The sequence below is a fragment of the Gekko japonicus genome, unplaced genomic scaffold (genome assembly GCF_001447785.1).
Source record: "Gekko japonicus isolate JY-2015 unplaced genomic scaffold, Gekko_japonicus_V1.1 scaffold13, whole genome shotgun sequence".
Classification (NCBI taxonomy): Eukaryota; Metazoa; Chordata; class Lepidosauria; order Squamata; family Gekkonidae; genus Gekko; species Gekko japonicus.
Genome location: NW_015172553.1, coordinates 2,928,028 through 2,940,089, shown reverse-complemented (window position 1 = coordinate 2,940,089; position 12,062 = coordinate 2,928,028). Strand labels below are relative to the sequence as shown.

The 12,062-nt window shown below is 47.5% G+C and overlaps 1 protein-coding gene across 1 annotated transcript; it reads left to right on the top strand.

Moving 5' to 3' along the window:
* Positions 1 to 2,033: 2,033 nt before the first annotated feature.
* On the top strand, positions 2,034 to 11,657 carry MTHFD2 (methylenetetrahydrofolate dehydrogenase (NADP+ dependent) 2, methenyltetrahydrofolate cyclohydrolase). The gene is made up of 8 exons (XM_015421111.1): positions 2,034 to 2,189; positions 5,354 to 5,538; positions 7,021 to 7,143; positions 7,575 to 7,727; positions 7,820 to 7,927; positions 9,066 to 9,158; positions 9,467 to 9,592; positions 10,892 to 11,657. The coding sequence occupies exons 1-8, from the start codon at positions 2,059 to 2,061 to the stop codon at positions 11,029 to 11,031; spliced, it is 1,059 nt and encodes a 352-aa protein (XP_015276597.1). The 5' UTR covers positions 2,034 to 2,058; the 3' UTR covers positions 11,032 to 11,657.
* Positions 11,658 to 12,062: the final 405 nt, after the last annotated feature.

The following is a 12,062-nucleotide window of genomic DNA, read 5'->3' as shown; positions in this document are numbered from 1 at the left end:
AACTACCGACCTTCCACAGCCTGCAGTTCAGCGTCTTAACCACTTGAGCCACCGCAGCTCCTTCCCACAGGGTAGCTGATGTTAAATGTCAGAGCTTGAGCACGAGAGGGACACTGAAGATTTGTACTGGATAAAGGTCAGAGCTTGAGCATGAGAGGGACACTGAAGATTTGTACTGGATACTTGCTTCTGTCTTCAGCAGAACTTACAGGCAATAAACAGATCAACTCACAGGTACTTTTTTGTCATTACAAGGCACACAACTGTTATCAAGCTATGATGAAAGGCCAGTTCCTTCAAGGTAGCTATCATACAATCAGATACATTTTTTTTCTGTGTGAAGTTATCCCCCCCTGTGAATGATACAATCTATTTCAGTTAGCCCAAATTATGGTGTGCAAATTCTAAAATAATATTTTTAGAAGCAAGCAATACTAAGGCCAGAGACTCACATTTCAAGGGGTGTGTATATTCTCTCATCAGACAGCACTCAGCTAAGGCACATCTCCTTCTCTAATGGATGTGCAGGAATCTCCTTGTTTAGGTCTGTGTCTCTTGTCTCCACGGGTTGCCCATCAGAATCAGGCAGCATCTCTTCCCTTTTATGAATAACAAGATGCAGCCATGGACCACTGAGTATGCTGTCCTTGAATGAGGGAAAGCTGGGTTCAAACCCTCACTAAGTGATGACGTTCACTGTGTGGTCTTGCCTCCCCCACAGCCTAGCCTGCCTCCAAGGGCTATTGCAAGGACAGCATGGGGCAAAGCACATAGAATGGCAACATTAAAATGAGTTAAAATACCCCCCACCTCAGCCGAGCCTCACCCACAGGGTTGTTGCAGGGATAGCATGGTGCAAGTCATATAGAAAAGGAGAATTAAAATGGGTTTAAAATGCCGTCTAAGCCTGGAGCTCCCTCCAGAAACAGTTCTGGCATGTCCTGTGTCCTACAAAGCCACCTCAAGCAGGGCTTTGGAGAGGTGGCATACAAATGTCCTGACTCCTAAACAATAAATGAGGCCCTTCCTCACATAGCATTAGGCACCATCCCAGCTGGTCAATGTTCAACATTTTCTTCAAAGTTTGTTTGAGGGAAGGGGTACTTCTGCCATAGATGATAGGGACACCTGTATTATTCTCTGGGGCATGGTCCCATGCAAAAGTCGTGGCTCACCTGCTCAGGTTCAGACCTGGTTGACACATGGTGGTAAATGAGCTGGTAGAAAAGACAACACCATAAGAAGAGCCCTGCTGGATCAGACCAGCAGTCCATCTAGTCCAGCATCTGGTCTCACGCAGTGGTCAATCAGTTCCTCTGGAGGGCCAACAACAGGGATTCAGAAGTTGACTGCCTCTGAACCTGGATGTTCCCCTCAGTCACCATGGCTAGTAACCACTGGCAGACCTCCAGACTGTGGGTGATGTATTTCCAGCACTGGTTGTTCCTCCTCATTAAACACACACAAACTAGCACCTTTCTCTCCTTTGCTGCTTGAGGGGCTGGCTTTCTACTTGCAAGGGGATTTAAAAAACAAACAAACAAACACGCTGAAGACGACATTCCATTGCAGAAACTGCAGCTCTCCTCTCCCTTCTCCTTGTTGCTCCACACGTGCGGATGTCACCCCAGTCGTAGGCGCAAGACGGAGAACGAAACTTCCCATTTCTTTTTCTACAGCCGTAAGAATCCGCACCACGAGCACGGAAGACCCGCTCACGCCGGTGCCACTACCGACCTTATCTCCTTCCTTCCGCGCCTTCGTGACCCTTCTTCACCAATCAAAACGTAGGATGGGCACTCGGCCCCGCCCTCTCAGCCTCTCGCGTCAATCTCTGCCCACCATCCCCGCCCAGCCCTTGCCTCGCATCCCGGAAGGCGTTGACGTCACTTTCCGCTGTAGCCCAATCCGAGCGACACCGGTGCGTCACTCTCTCCTCTGGCCAATGATGTCGCGCCCGGCTTCAGGACCGGGCGGGGTTGGCGGAGGTTTTTTAAGGCAGCGCGGAGCTTCACCTTGGCCAGAGTCCTTCCATCCGACACGCCAGTGGCCGATGTTATGGCAACCATTGTCGCTCCCCGTTTGCTCCTTCGCCTCCTGGGTCAGACCGCCCCAGGAACCTCGTCGGGCCGAGGCTGTAGCTGTCATCTCCGGCAGGGTGCCCGCCGGCTCCACCTCAGCGCATCCAGGTATAGCAGGGAGGGGAAAGAGGGGCCCTCAGAGCCGGTGACGAGCCCCGATGGAGCCTCTCCTTCGGGAGCAGGCTATCTGATGAGCCGCGCAGGGGGGGAGCTTAATGTGCTTAGACGGTCCTGTTCTTCTCCCAGTGTCCGTTCTTTCTCTTTTCTCACCCCCGTGGTGGTGGGGTCTACGCTGAGTGGGGCTGGGGGGGCAGCTGGGGGCTTTGGGGAGCCTTTGGGTGCCCGTGGCTTCCTCAGCGTGGTGGGAGGGCGCGGGGACTGGATCTGGCCCCCGTGCTTCGCTCCGATGGGAATGAATGGGACAGGCTCCCCCCAGCGGTTGTTTGCGTACCCTGCAGGCTGATGAAATCGCCGCGATCGCTTGCGTGGAGTAGCATCTCCTGCCGCCTCCAGCCAACCCTGGGACGAGCCCTGGCTGCTGTAACTCAGCGGCGAGGCAGGGATGAGTCGGGGTGGTACGTGGGAAAACGGGCAGGGCTGGGTGCTGGGAGTCGCCCTCGCGCTTGCCCTGAGTTCTGGCCGTGATCTGCAAGACAGGCAATCCGCAAGGAAAGTGGGGGAGCGGAAACCATGGGGTTCGGCCGCCTTCTCGGTTCGCGTTTGTTGTATTTTTTTTTGGGGGGGGGGGGGTGTTCAGTGGCAGTCGTATGCATCGGAACCAGTTCCTTGCATAACACTGGCCTATTTAGAGAGCCATTTCGGCCGAGCTTTGGAATCTAAAGCCAGGATGCCTGCCAGTGTTTCCTCTAAACTGAGTTAGTGTGAGCTAGCTCACAGTTTTTTAGCCTCCGGTTCGCACATTTTTGTCTTAGCTCAGGAAGGATGGCTTCAGAGCAAACTTAACTTATGCAGTCATCAAATCACTTGCTCACAACTTTAATGCCAGTAGCTCACAAAGTAGAGTTTTTGCTCATGAGACTCCACAGCTAAGAGGGAGCATTGTGCCTTTGCTGGAATTGCTTCGTGGGCTCTCTGGTTCCTCTTGCCTCCTTTGCATACCATTACTCATCCTGTTCTTCTGTAATGCCTGAGGTGTTTGGGAGTAGGAGGTGCTGTATATGTTCCCACCTGGCAGGTGGTTCTGAGAAGGTGGTAATAGGGGATCAGTGCCTTGCAGTTGTGCACTTATGGTGGGAGAATTCTGCAGAGGTGTCTTCTCCTCACACTTGCTTCATGCCTCCCTGGGAGAGGTCATCCAGGGGCTTGGCACAGCATCAATATGTACATGACACCCAACTCCTGTTTCCTTTTGATCTAATCCTGGTGAAGTCACTGCCCGTTCTGGAGTTTATAATGGGCTTGATGAGGCTAATAATCTGAAGCCCAACACAGATGAGATGGAGCTGTGGGGGGGGGGGGGGGACAAGCAATTTTTTACTTTTTGTCTCAGAACTATTGGTTATTGCAAGCTGCCTTGGGTGAGAAGCAGAAAGAAATCCTGGAAGCTGTAAATTCGCTGCTGCTAAAATACCATTCCTCTGTCTAAATATAGTTACGGAGCACTATGCTTCTTACAAGTACATGCGCTGTAACCTTCTGCAGGGAGAACTTCTGTATCTTTTCTGTGCAAGTTTAGACTCTTGTGCAATTTATAAAAAACATCCCTGCAAGTTTCATTAACACACCACCACAAGTTCCACAGATTACTGGCATGTGGCACTGCTTTGCATGGGCTGCAGCACATCTCTGATGGAGGTTGTTTAAAATCAGTAGAACTTGCTTGTGAAAAGCTTTCATGGCCTTGAATTAGAAGCAAAGAGGCAGGACTGAACATAAGCAACTAGTGTGGGAGGCCTAGCAAGAGAACAGCCCCAAGAAACATTTCTTTCTTTATCTGCTCTTGCCTTCATAACTTTATCTTTTGCGGACATGCGGCATGCTAGAGTGTGTGATGACACTGCGGTTCTGAAAACTAGTTGCAGTTCTCCTGTGCCAGGAATGGCTTTTAAGCTGCTGCTGCATCTGCTTTCTGTGAAATAAAGTTTTATTATATTTGGCTAAAAGAAATAGCTGAAAAAGCTTAAAGTAGGGTGATAGCTTTGATTCCATAAGTATGAAGAATATGCACCTGTTTAGGATAACAGCTATTTAATGCAAAGCTGCATCTACTTTTTTATCACTTGGTCCCAGTATAGCGTTGAAATGTATCTAATCTGTGAGTTTATTCAAGGCATGAGCTTTCATGTGCATGCACCCTTTTTCAAATATTTCAAATATTTGAAAAAGTGTGCGTGCACACGAAAGCTCAAACCTTGAATAAACCTTTGTTGGTCTTAAAGGTGCCACTGGACTCTAAATTTGTTTCCTGCTTCAGACCAACATGTGCAACTAAGCTGTGAGTGTTTATTTTCGCCAGTTGAGCCAACTGAGTGCAGGCTTTCAAGTATAAAACTAGACAAAAATTTGAAATTTAATTGTTCAAGCAATAATGAAATTATTGCAATGGCAATTGTGGTGGTGAATATCCATAACGCAGACCATTGCGCTTGCGTGTTTTGCTGAGTGACACTTCCTGTAACATTTGTTATTTGAAGGCTGCTGTGGACACTGAGAGAAGCAAGGTCTAATTGCTCTGAGGACTTCTTCACACAATACAGAAGAGGGGTCCTTATGGTTTACCTGCAGGTGGACTGTGTCTTCACTGCAAAATTTAAAGGGTGTGTGTCTGAAAAAGCACAGAAAGCCTGATACTCAGAAACATGGTTGACTAAGGCTCCCAGGTGTACATTTCTAGACACAAATGTCCATCAAACAAAATAGAAGCATGTGGTCTCTTTTCTGGCTGTATTTTGTCTTTTAGCATTCTTTGCACCAGTTCCAGAATTTGCATTCTTTGCACAGACTCCAGACTTTGCATTAAGAATGGCCTCATTGCAGCCAGTTTTTAGAGTCCTTGGGATTCTTGTTTAAGTGTGCCTCCTAGTAGTTGCTGAACAGAGTGTGCTCTGACTTCATATCTCCTTCACTTCTATGAGATGCTACCTCTCATGAGACCCGATGCTTCTGTATTCGGCTTCACTCTGGGCAAGCTGGCCTGGAGAGGTGCATGAAGAGGTGCTGTTACCGAGGGAGCTAGACCAAGCTGTGATAGATATTAACGTGCTATAACTCAGATTTGGGGGCAGGAAGCTGTAAAAACTCTCTTTGTGCAGGAATGAAGCTGTTGTCATTTCCGGGAGGAAGCTGGCACGGCAGATTAGACAAGAAGCCCGCCACGAAGTGGAGCAGTGGGTCGCAGCTGGCAATAGAAGGCCCCACCTCAGTGTGGTTCTCGTTGGTGAAAATCCTGCAAGCCACTCCTATGTCCTGAACAAGACTAAAGCAGCAGCCGATGTTGGTATGTCCTTTTGCTCTCCTGGGGGTGCAAGCAGCATCTCTCTCAGCAGAGTTATTTTGGGGGGAAAGGGCTCTTGGAAGTCACTGCACTTCTCTTTGCCTTCTTTGTCTGCCAGCTTGAAGCAATTATAGCCTCCCCACCTGCCCCTTGCTTGACTGTTGCAGTCTAGGATGGGATATTGTGTCTCGGAGCATCTGATCAGCAGACACGTGGCCTTCAGCTGCCTGGTGTGCTTCCTTAGGACTTGGCACACCATAGACCCTCCAGTCCACCTTAACCTTTCAAGCTTTGGCTGCCTCACCCCAGCCTTGTTGCACACATAATATCCTTGGTGCTTTCTGACTGCTGAGCATTTGTGTGAATTGGATGTCAGTGATTCTTTTGCAGCCTGAAATAGGATGGTTAAAAGCTTGCTAAGGAGGAAGCGGGAAAGCAGAACAGATTTGGCCTTGAAGACTTTCTGTTGCTCTCTATAGCAGTAACAAGATCTAAATATTTGAAAGGTCTTGGATTGCTGGTCTTCTGACAAAGCTGTTGACTGCTCGGGGGTGCCATGCTGGCTGCTACTGCACTGGGCAGCAATTGCCCTACTGGTCAGTGCTCCACTCCACTCCGAGATGTAACTTTTTCCAGATGAAAATGTAAAAGGATACGGTGGCTGCTTAAGGCCAGAAAGACCCCAGGGCTTGGTATGCTTGGCAGGCACTGGAGGCTTCAGTTTCTGGAATCAGATTGCAGTTATTGGATCTTCACTGCCTTCAATTCCTGCAGCTTGATTTGGGAACTGTGGACCTTGCATATTCTAAGGGACATGCAAAACATTTTTGTGCACAGCTGAGCAACTCCCAGATCTGTGGCTTCCCTTTGGTCGGTGCTAGTGATTTCCTTGTGCAGCCTTCAGGCTTCCAAAATGCTCTGGCTAATTGGAAGTGAAGAACAGAGGCCCCACGTCTGCTTAATTGCAATATTCATGGAAAACTAAATGGAAGAGACAGCTATTTGGTCCTCACTATCTTCTCTCTGTGGGCATCAAACTTTAAGCATACGTCTTCAAAAGAGAAAATTCAAAGTTGGTACTCTTGGGCTTGGATCCAAAGCCTTGCTTCTGCTTGCACTGCACTCTTCTCCATTGTGGAGGTGATCATCTGCTGCAGAATGTGTTCCTCTGGTGCCAGGAGCTTCCGTTCATGCAAGATGAACATCCTTCAAAGAGCCCAAAAGCACCTAATGCCTGAGAAAAGCACTTTACAGTGGAGGACCACCTCAACCATGGACGAAGAGAAGTGCAAACAGGAGCAAGGCTTTGGGTCCAGGCAACGTAGCCCCAGATACTCTCATTAGAAAAGCCTGAAACTGTGACATTGGTCAAGACCTCTGTCTTGTACAGCACTCCGCCTCTCTCGGTTCACTAGTTGGCTTGTGCCTTGTGAAATTGCTCATCAAAGTTAAAACGTCCTTTTGATGTTTCCGATGTGCTTGTAGGAATCAGTAGCGAAACGATCCTGAAACCAGCCTCCGTCACAGAAGATGAGTTGCTTGATTTAATTGTGAAGCTAAATGATGACACCAATGTGGATGGCCTGCTGGTGCAGCTCCCTTTACCTGGTGAGTAAACTTCAGGAGGAGCTCTTCACATAGCTCCATTAGAAATGTGTGCATTGAGTCAGAGGGTTGTAATAAAGCCAGCCTTGTGTGCAGCTAGCAGAGTGGCCCATCTCATGCCCAGGTCAGGCTCTTGCATCCTATACAACACAGTAACTCTCCTGTGGAGTAGCTTGTCTCACCTGTATGCCAGTGCAGGGTGTCAGTCTCACTTTATGTTATCTGTGTTGAGCAGCTGGGGGTTGTGTTCGGACAGTTGTCTATTTGATGACTCATCTAGACAGGAATCCTGTGAAACTTAATGTCCATGTGGGTCAATATCTGATTTCCCGTTCTGCTGTTCCCTTCCAGTCACACATAATCTGCTAATGTAGCTCTTGCTAGAACTACATGTGTGGAATCCCAAGCAATTAATTGTCTCTTCTCACCCTCAGAACATATCGATGAGCGAAAGGTCTGCAATGCTGTAAACCCTGAAAAAGACGTGGACGGCTTCCATGTAGTCAATGTGGGTCGGATGTGTCTGGACCAATACTCCATGCTGCCTGCAACGCCTTGGGGTGTGTGGGAAATCATCAAGAGAACTGGTAGGAGCCTTGCACCAATCTTTTGTGTATCTAGGGGCAGGCACTTAAGAGCACAACAAAGCCTCATTGTCTGTGTGTTTTCCACATGGCAGGAATCCCGACCCTGGGCAAGAATGTCGTTGTCGCTGGCCGATCGAAGAATGTTGGCATGCCCATTGCAATGCTTCTGCACACCGATGGCAGGCATGAGCGTCCTGGAGGTGAGCTCAGTCTCCAGACCTGGCTGGTTACCAGACAGAAGTAAACGCAGATCACTTTGCGCAGATTTTCCTTGATCGGAAACTATATTGTGTCCGGGGGGGAAGGGGGCGCTGAGCCCCTCCATCTTCAGCAAAGATAGGAGGAAGAAGAAGAGATTGGATTTGTACCCCGCCCTTCACTACCCAAGGGAGTCTCAGAGCGGCTTACAAACTCCTTTCCCTTCCCCTCCCCACAACAGACACCCTGTGAGGTAGGTGGGGCTGAGAGAGCTCTGACAGAAACTGCTCTTTTTCAAGAACAGCTCTTATCAGAACTATGGCTTGCCCAAGGTCATCCAGCCAGGTCCTAGCGGAGGAGTGGGGAATCAAACCCGGTTCTCCCAGATTAGAGTCCACTCACTTAACCACTACACCAAACAGGCTCTCTGAAGTGGTCTGTGCTGTGCTCTGTCCATTGCAAAATCTCCCCCCCCCCCCACACACACTATTATTTGGTCCCTTGCTTGTAATTCAAACTAGGTTTTTGTCAGGCACAATGTTGTTGTCAGTTTCCCTAAAGGCTGGTACTGGAAAAGCCTGGAGTTAGTTCTCCTTCTTAGGACACTGGCATGTTGTGCAGAAAGTTCTGAGGAGCATGTGCACCAGTACTGCTTTTATTCCCGAGTTTGCTCCTGAGGAAACCTCAGCATCCACGCCTTTAGTTCTTCAAAGCACAAACCGTGGTTAATTATACTGCGTACAGCATGACCAGGTTTCTGCCCTCGAGAAACCAGCCCAGGCCTTGCCATGGTGAAACGGTTCATTGTCCTTTTTTTCAGAATTGATATACAGTCAGTGTTGGCATAATGTCCTGGAAGCTCCAGGACCACCTTAGTGGTAAAAGCTAGAAGTCATTGTAAAGTCTGAGAGGGGGCACATTCAGCTGTAGGCCCAGCAGCAAGTGGGCAGTAAACTGCTGGAGGAGAATACTACCTTAGTTGAAGCTTTTTGGGGGTACGGGCTTTCCTTCCCTCCCTCTTGTCACTCAGCTACCAACTGCCTGAGTGTTAGTTACTTGAGTCTTCAGACGCTCCTCCTTAACATGAGCTAACTTGTAAGGAAGTCGAATGGTGTTCTCACTGGGAGCTTCTCTTTTCAGGGGATGCGACAGTCACCATCTCTCACCGCTACACCCCAAAGGAACAGCTCAAGCAGCATACAATTCTTGCTGACATCGTGGTTGCAGCTGCAGGTAAGAAGCTGGGGGGACTCATGAGGAATGCAACTATTGTTGATGGCAGAGAGTAATTCTGGAAGGGTTCTTCTCCCCAGAGCCTTTGCCAATGGGATTTCACAGGCTTTTTCTTAACAGCAGTTTGAAGCTGCTTCTGACATTAGGAAGGACGACTGGGACCTTCGGCCTTTTCAGGGCTGGTAGGAGTTTGGGGTGTCTTCAGTCAGGGATCCTCTGGGAACTGGCCTGGAGCTTTGTCCTTTGAAGCCATTACAATTGGTGGGTACCAGTAGTTTTAGATTAACTTCCGTTTTATTAAATTACAGGCATTCCTAACCTGATTACAGCAGACATGATCAAAGAAGGAGCTGCAGTGATTGATGTTGGCATAAACAGAGTCCAGGATCCTGTTACTGCCAAACCAAAGCTGGTTGGAGATGTGGATTTTGAAGGTATGGGGTTAGGGTTTACAGGATCCCAAGAATATCAGTCTGACATTTAGACGATAGGTTTTCCTGTATATTAAGGCAGATAGGTAACTTGCCACTTCAGCTATACTTTGAAGTAGTTGTGGCTGTGAAGGCAGCAAAGGATGCAGAATATATCGAGTTATGTAATATCTTGTGGAAAAAATTATCACAAATTTTCCTTGTAATTTCATCCTTCAGTTTCTCTGTTGGCTGAAGGCATCTAGGGAGCCGAGTATTTTGAATCCAAGGTTCTGTAGTCGGCATAGAGTTAGAGTGCTGCTGGTGAACTTGTTTCAGAATAGATGGCAGGATATCAAGTTACCAAAAGCTCTACCACAAATACCTCCTGCAGTCAGCGGCTGATATTGGGTTACCATACTGTAAACACGAGTCTAGTTTGGCTGCATTAGCGAGTCACACTTTTGCTTGGTTTTGTAGGACAGTGAGGGATGCCTGCCTGGGATTCCTATTGTAGGTGACCGTGTTGATTGCAACTGCAGCGATCAAAACCTGAAACCACAATCAGTAATTTGGTATCGGGTATTTTCCTTTTGCTGATGTTGCCCCATAGAAGGAGCTGCCCTGCTCAGACTGTAGTTGGTGCTAATACAAAGGTCTTAAGTGTTTGGAGCAGAGAGTAGAAAGGGTTGCATTCAGATAAGGGCTACAAAAGTATACCATGACCCATTTTTGGAGTTCATGGAGTGTGTTAGGATTTCCTGCATCTTTAGTGCTATGGTGCAAATGAGAGGTATAGTATCTCAGATTGCCAACTACTGTGCTAAATCTACTCACTTTTGAAAAAGTTCTAGCACTTCCAGTTTTAGAAAACAACTTGGAAACATGTTTTTCTTGCTACAGTATCTTGCTTCCCAACCAAAAACACTCTCCAAGTTGGTTAGGCTCATACTCTGGGAAAAGTCTGGGCAGGATTTTCAGTGGTCAGACCAGGGAAGACGCTTTATGGCCCTACCTCATACAGTTATTCTCTGCTACTGGAGACTGAGCCTTGGTTGCTTGCCATTTGAGTTGTTCAGTCACCACTGTCCTCCTTGGAAAATTCTGCCCACACCAGAACCCTGAGAAGCTGAACAAATTCTGTAAAACAATTAAAAGGGGAATTAGTTAATGGAACAACACAACTTTGTAGCTGCTTTGGGGCATATTTGCATTATTTTAGTCTGGGACTCCTCCAACTTTTATCACTGTGAATGGCCTACTTAGGTAATTTGATGTTGATGTTTTCCTTAGCCTTACCTTCTGTCCCTTTCCTTTTTCCAGGTGTAAAGCAAAAAGCCAGCTATATCACTCCAGTCCCTGGTGGGGTCGGCCCCATGACAGTTGCCATGCTGATGAAGAACACCATCATTGCTGCAAAGAAAATGCTGAGGCCCCAAGAGCTCGAAGCTCTGACCTCTTAATGGTGGACTTTTCATGTTACAACAGCAACATTCCAAATCTCCCAGACCACAGGCTGACAGCAGTGCAATATTTATTTGCTGGAATATTTATTTAAAGCAATTGTGTTTGATGGCAGAGAGCTTCCACCCTAAACGGATGTGTGGCAATTCCTACCATTAAGCTATTGTATTAAAATGCAGGAACCTGGTTGAGAATTAGTAGAATATAGAAGACGGGTGCTGCTCTCTCTGAAATCCAAGAGGGGGCCATTTGTGGGCCAAGAACTGAATGTTCACATTACAGAAAAACATCTTAGTGTTTACTCAGTGCAGCTTTGATCAGCCACCCTAAAAGAGTGTCCCTTATTTGCTATGACTGCACAGCATCTGTTCTGGAGTCAGATGTTACTATTGTTTTGTACAGGGCCTTATTTGTATTGCATTTTAATAGCTCTTGTAACAAAGGCATTTATAACTTGTTTGAGTACTGTAATCTTACACATTGGTTAGGGCTGAAATATGCTTGAAAGCTAGCATGGCATGAATCAGAAGACTGGATAGGTTCTCGATGACTGCTTAGCATTGCTTAGTGTAATATTGATGGCTATTACAGATTGCATTTGAATAAACAGAGGATTGTCTTTGAGAGTTTTATGGAATGTCATTGTGTGTTCAAAAAAGGGAGAGTTTAACTTTGTTGGAAAGCCTCTTATTTTGGGGGCTTTCATACCTCCCCCCTCTCCACAAAAGGTGGTAATACTAATTTGACCAGTTAGTGTGAATACTAGGGCATTAGCTGAGGAAAGGGGAATTACAGGCATGAAAGGTGCTGTCCGACTCCTCAGGTACAATTCAAGGGCTTGGGCCAGACAATCACCACTAAAGTCCTGGTTTCACTTGAGAAATGCTGCTTTCATGATCATTGCCTTGTAGCTGGGGTGTTGTGTGTGTTTAGCACTAAGCCAGGATGAATCACAGAGTTGGAAGGGGCCCTACAGGCCATCTAGTCTAGTCCAACCCCCTGCTCCATGCAGGAACAGCCTAGGTAGCTG

Bases quoted from the DNA above. Each gene is read 5' to 3' on its own strand.
- MTHFD2 (XM_015421111.1), top strand. From the start codon at position 2,059: ATGGCAACCATTGTCGCTCCCCGTTTGCTCCTTCGCCTCCTGGGTCAG. The intron at 7,728-7,819 runs GTAGGAGCCTTG...TCCACATGGCAG, and splicing joins GGAAATCATCAAGAGAACTG to GAATCCCGACCCTGGGCAAG. The intron at 9,159-9,466 runs GTAAGAAGCTGG...ATTAAATTACAG, and splicing joins CATCGTGGTTGCAGCTGCAG to GCATTCCTAACCTGATTACA.